At 45.7% G+C, this 6000-nt stretch overlaps 1 protein-coding gene across 1 annotated transcript in view; it reads right to left on the minus strand.

The window, feature by feature from the left end:
• Positions 1 to 3220, minus strand: part of LOC121293726 (SEC14-like protein 1) — a 51694-nt gene extending 48474 nt beyond the window's left edge. Inside the window, exons 1-2 of the mRNA XM_041216944.1 lie at positions 2943 to 3220; positions 2641 to 2726 (exon numbers count right to left, since the gene is read on the minus strand). Coding sequence (XP_041072878.1) covers positions 2641 to 2703 — 63 coding nt within the window. The 5' untranslated portion in view covers positions 2704 to 2726; positions 2943 to 3220. The remainder of the gene's footprint in view (positions 1 to 2640; positions 2727 to 2942) is intronic.
• Positions 3221 to 6000: the final 2780 nt, after the last annotated feature.

Here is a 6000-nt window from a genome sequence, read left to right on the forward strand (position 1 = left end):
GAGTTTGGAAGAATGAGAGGTGATCTTATTGAAATATAAGATCTTGAGACTGCTTAACAGGGTGGATGTTGTAAGGGTATTTCCCCTTGTAGGGGAGACTAGAACTAGGGTACACAGTTTAAAAATAAATAATGAGAAGAACTTCTTTCTCAAAGAGAGCCATGAGTCTTTGGAACTCTCTCCCCCAGAAAGCGGTGGAGGCAGGGCTATTGAATATTTTTAAGGCAGGTAGATAAATTCTTGACTAACAAGGGAGTCAAAGGTTATCAGGGGTAAGCAGAATGTGGAACTGAGGCCACAATCAGATCAGCCATGATCTTATTGAGTGGCAGAGCAGATTGAGGGGCCGAATGGCCTCCTGGTCTCCTAATTTGTATGTTCGTATGTATGTAAAGGAAACAAAATTCCTTATAAAGGACACACCTACTTAAGGTTATATTCTAATGCAAAGCATGACCCATTATTCTTAAGCGTTAAATGGTGTTTTTCCCCAATACTTTACAGAAAGTATCAATGTACTTGAAAAGAAGGAAACAAACAACAAAAAATGGTGATTTAGAACACAAATCTACTGATTTTGTAAATATAACAACAGTGCATTTAACTTCAGAAAACCTGAAGGAACCATGGATCAACAGAAATTGCTGAATAATACTATAGCCAAAAAGTAAGTGCTGACATAAATAGCACTATTCGGAAAAATCCATCTAAAATCTTCAACGACAAAGTATGTGTTCCTTAGGGACTTAAGACAGCTGCGCTGCAAGATAATGGTCATTCAGTGCAGAACTAGAATCTTATTACTTCAGGCAGCCAAAATTAGAACACAGTAAAACTAACACTCTCTTGTTGCCATGTGATACAACAAAAAGAAAACAAATGACATTCTTACTTTTATCTGAAAAACAGTGCCAAGAGCATCAATATTCTCATGGATCACATTCACCCAGCTTAAATTCTATCCCCCAAAAAGGCTGAAATATATTAACCCTCAACTGCTATCATCATATGCATTTTGTTTAGCTACAGAGAAACCTTCAACGTTAGCAGATATAACAGTCAATGCCGGTCTTGAAAAAGACCCGTGTTCCTGACATCGACGACTTCCGTCTTCAGGCATGGTGTTGGTACTTGATCAAACCAGCAGTACAAATATGTATACACTACTTGCTGTGCGTGGTGGTGGTAGAATTGGTTGAAACAGGGCCATGACGTGAACGCTTCTACCTTGGCCCCCAAGGTGTCACTAAGCAAATGGGGATATACAACCAGCCCGACAACTTGTGAATGTGGAACTGAGCCACAGACTATGCAACATCTCCTGCAATGCCTATCGCTAGAGGAACCCTGCACTGTTGCAGATCTTGCCGAATTCAACAACAAAGCACAAAAATGTGTCCAGTTCTGGCTGGGCCGTGTATAGACTGTCCGTGGACACGATAAGTTCATCATATGCGTGAACCCAATAATACAACTGAAACAATCGCTTTGCTGTTTAATCTTGGTCAGTGTTTCAATTGCATAGGTGAACATTGTTTGTGATCAATGGCCCTGTTGTCATCTTGTTTTAATCAACGTGGATCTGTCCTGAATATGGAAGTCTGACTCATTTTTCTCCTCAGTATTCAAATTTGAATAATTCAAACATTTTGTAGGCAGAATCCTCTTTCTTCAACAAAGCTACTTACTCCACTTCCTAATCTTCCTTGGCATTCGTTCCCGAACACCATCTGTGAAATTCCTTGAGATGCTTTCTACCTTAAAGGCGTTATATAAATTCAAGGTGTCAACTCAGCTTGTTAAGTGTTACTAAGTTTTCACACTTAGAAATTGGATCCTATTTTGTTGCAAATGTTCCAATTTTAATAGGAGTATTTTTTGTGCGATAAATTCTAACTTGCTAATAACAATGTCTATCCTTGAACCCTGATAAGAAAAGCCATTATTGATGCCTTGTTTAGATTGTCATTTTAGATAGTTTGAATCACATAATAGCCTGAAGAATTACTTTTGTAAGCTTAATTTTAGATTATGATTCCAACTAGAGGAACATACAGAACCACACAGTGATTACCTTTGGCTCAGAAATTTTGCAAGAATATTCAAATATAATTGAATAAATGCTACTATACCTTCAAACATGTAATCCTTAACATGACAAGTGCAATATAATCTTCTCACTTTTGTCATGAAACAGGGAAGTGGTGATACATTTTCACGATCAAGCTACTTTAAATGTTAAAAGTCACAACGAGGTCTCCATGAGGAACTGCAACTTAATATTATTCTCCAATATTTTTAAATTTTGATAAATTCATGCAATCAGCAGGTGTTTATGTATAAGCCTACAGCGCAGACTCTTGGCTGCCAAGCAGAATACCAACACAAATGTATATTCATAATAGTTAAATATTGAAGAAGGGTTGCATGCATTTTTAAACACTGAAGATTAAACAAGCTACCAGACTTGGTACAAATATAAAATCTGCCCAAAGTAGCTCAGGTTATCTCTGACCTAACACAAACGGGAGTCGGTCAATTATCTGGCACTCGAACATGCGTGGGAATAATCACATTCTATATGGAGTTTCTAAAAAGCCAAAGCTACGACCAATATATAAAAAAAAATATTCTACTTACTGTCATAACAAGTTCAAAGGGATGTTTGTAAACCCTGACGGGTGACTGGTATTTCTGTACCATGACTGAGCTTGCATTAAAAGCACCTAAAGAAACAGTGGGGGGCGGGGGGAGATGGGAGCAGAGAGAGAGAGAGAGAAAGAAAAAGACATCTGGTGAGCCAACTGTAAGCACTCGTTTCCGGCGCCGCCGATCAAAACAAAAACAAAACCGCACACACGGATCCAAATTGTTAAAGCCGAGCAGGACAATTCGGTGCTGGGAGACTGAGGGGAGGGGGGAACAGGGATTGATCCGTTTACCTGTGTCCACGCCAAACTTGTCAGAAACTCGAGGACTTCACAGGCTCGGGGCTGAAGGAAGCCGCCTGGGACGGGGCCGCTCTGACACGGGGGCCTGCGAGCTCTCTGGCCGGCCCGCTACTCGGTCAACAGCAGCCCCCCCCCCCCCGGGTCACCGCCTCCGCCTTCAAACAGCCGGACACCGGGAGGCAATAACGGCGAGGCCCCGGCCCCGGCTCCCTCTCCGTCTCTCTCTCCCACCCACCGATCTGGAAACTTCCAGCGCTCAGACTGTAAGCGGGCGGAGCGGATTGTGAGAAGTTTCCTCCACACACCCTCCCCCCTCCCTCCTTCTCCCTCCTCCTCCTCCTCCTCCTCCTCCTCCTCTCTCTCTCTCTCTCTCTCTCTGCGGGACCTTCGTCACTCACAAACAGACCGAAATACCAACTGCCGAACACCCAGCGCTGACTGACTGACTGACGGTCCCCGGCTCCGCCCCCTTCCCTTCACCCTCCCCCCCCCCCCAAAAAAAAAGGCCCGGCCAGCCGAGCTCACTGCGCCTGCGCACCCCGGCCGGCCGGTGTGTGACGTCAGGAACCAGAGGCGACATGTCAGAGACAGGAAAGAGAAGCACAAAAATAACCCAAAGATCACGCACTGCCTGGGCAGCGCACATTGCTCACTGACCGGAATTTTCCGGCCCCGCTGGCGTCGGGCGGGCGGGGACAATATGGGGAGAAGGTCAAAAATGGGCTTCACGCCGCCGTGAAACCACTTTGCCGTCGGTCCACCTCGATCCTCAATGGCAGGTGGCCCTAATTTCAACACTTTAGCATCATTATAAGCCCTGTTCACCAGAATCATCATCCACCCCCACCCCAGGATCATCTCCCCTCCCCCCCCCCACCCCTTCCCCTCTCCCCTCCTCCCTACTTTCCACTCCCCTGGATCATCTGGACACATTGGCCTGATTTCAGGCTGCATGTTTCACAACTGTACATAAGGGACGTGCACCTGGTGAGCTGGACTTCGCTCAGGACTTTGAGGTTTGTTTGCCGACCTCTTGCTTTGGGCAGCATACATGGCCATCAGCGCCAGTCTTCACAAGCAGCAGCATAGCACTTTTAGGGAGGCTCACGGGCAGGTCTCTACCTACCAGACCAGCTTTCAGGTGGGGGTGGTTTTTTCAATGGCTGCAGGGCTAGGGCTTGCTTGAGGAAGGGGGAGAAGTGGCCTCAGGCAAGCGAAGAGGCTGCAGAACATTGGCTGTACTGGGGTGGGGGTTGGGGGCGGGGTGTTATCCCAAGGTGTGTATCTGGGGGCACATATCGATCTGTGCAAGTAGCCTCAACATGGTGAGGGCTAAGGAGGCAGTCTCCAGAGGAGATGAGGTCAGATCAAGATGTGAGAGCGTGATTGGTGATGTCCCTTGAGCTGGCAGTGAGTTTGGAGTGATGGTTGCCTTACCCTCATGGCATGGAAGATATCATTCATCTGTTTTCTGTGCTGGATGGCTGACCTTTTGTGTGCAGCTTTGGCACTGACCACCTCTGCCACTGCCTCCAAAACCGGAGCGGAGAGACTGTTGGGCCTCCTGCAGCTAGAGTGGGAATAGAGGACATCACAGCAGGCCTCCAGGGCATCCAGAAGGCGACCCAACGATGCGTCACTGAATCAGGCTGCTACACTCTTCTTGGCTTTTGGGGCCATGACGTTACCAGAGCAGTTCTCGGACAATTGAGAAGCATGCGTGCGGCTGCAGTTTAAATATGATGCCCTGTGTGAGAAAGCAGTAAGGTAATGGCATGGTGGGCTAATCGGAGGCTGCCCGCCTGCAAGACAGCATGTTTCCTGTAGCTGCATAATTTATGAGGTCAGAATAGGAAGATGTAATGCGAAAACCCGCAATTATGGCCGGCAGTAAAACATTTTTTTTCCTGCCCTCTACAGCACTTTGTGAAAATCTGGGACGATTGTTAATCACTGGATGGGCAGCAAATACTACTCATTGCCTGGGCAGCACATGTTGCTCACTGGCTGGTTAGCAAATATTACCCAGGGCCTGGGCAGCACATATTACTCACTGCCTGGACAGCAAATATTACTTGCTGCCTGGATAGCAAATATTCCTCATTGCCTGGTCAACAAATATTACTCACTGCCTGGGCAACAAATATTCACTGCCTGGACAGCAACTATTACTCTCTTCCTGGGCACCAAATATTACTCAGGGCCTGGGCAGCACATGTTGCTCACTGTCTGGTCAGCAAATATTACTTACAGCCTGGACAGCAAATATTCCTCATTGCCAGGGCAACAAATATTATTCACTGCCTGGGCAGCAAATGTTACTCACTGCCTGGGCAGCAAATATTACACATTGCCTGGGCACCAAACATTACTTACTGGCTGTGCTGCAAATACTACCTACTGCTTGAACAGCAAATATTACTGTCTGGGTAGCAAATACTACTCATTTCCTGGGCAGCAAATATTATTCACTGCTTGGGAAACAACTATTCCTTATTGCCTGTGCAGCAAATATTAGTCACTGCCTGGGCTTCAAATACTACTCATTGCCTGGACAGCATCTATTAGTCAATGCCTGGGCTGCAAGTTTTACTCACTGCCTGGGCAGCAACTATTATTCACTGACTGGGCACCAAACATTACTTACTGGCTGTGCTGCAAATATGATTGACTGCTTAAACAGCAAATATTACTGTCTGGGTAGCAAATATTACTCATTGCCTGGGCAACAAATATACTCACTGCCTGGGAAGCAACTATTCCTCATTACTTGTGCAGCAAATATTACACACTACCTGGACAGCAGGTATAAGTCAAGACCTGGGCTGCAAATATTACTGCCTGCGCACCAAGCATTACTTACTGGCTGTGCTGCAAATACTACCTACTGCTTGGAAAGCAAATATTACTGTTTGAGTAGCAAATATTACTCATTGCCTGGGTAATATTGTGCTTTGTTTGAACAGCAAATATTACTCATTGCCTGGGCACCAAACACTCTTGTCTGCCTGGGAAGCAAATATTACTGACTACCTGAGCAGCAAATATT

This window comes from Carcharodon carcharias, chromosome 22, assembly GCF_017639515.1.
Source record: "Carcharodon carcharias isolate sCarCar2 chromosome 22, sCarCar2.pri, whole genome shotgun sequence".
NCBI lineage: Eukaryota > Metazoa > Chordata > Chondrichthyes > Lamniformes > Lamnidae > Carcharodon > Carcharodon carcharias.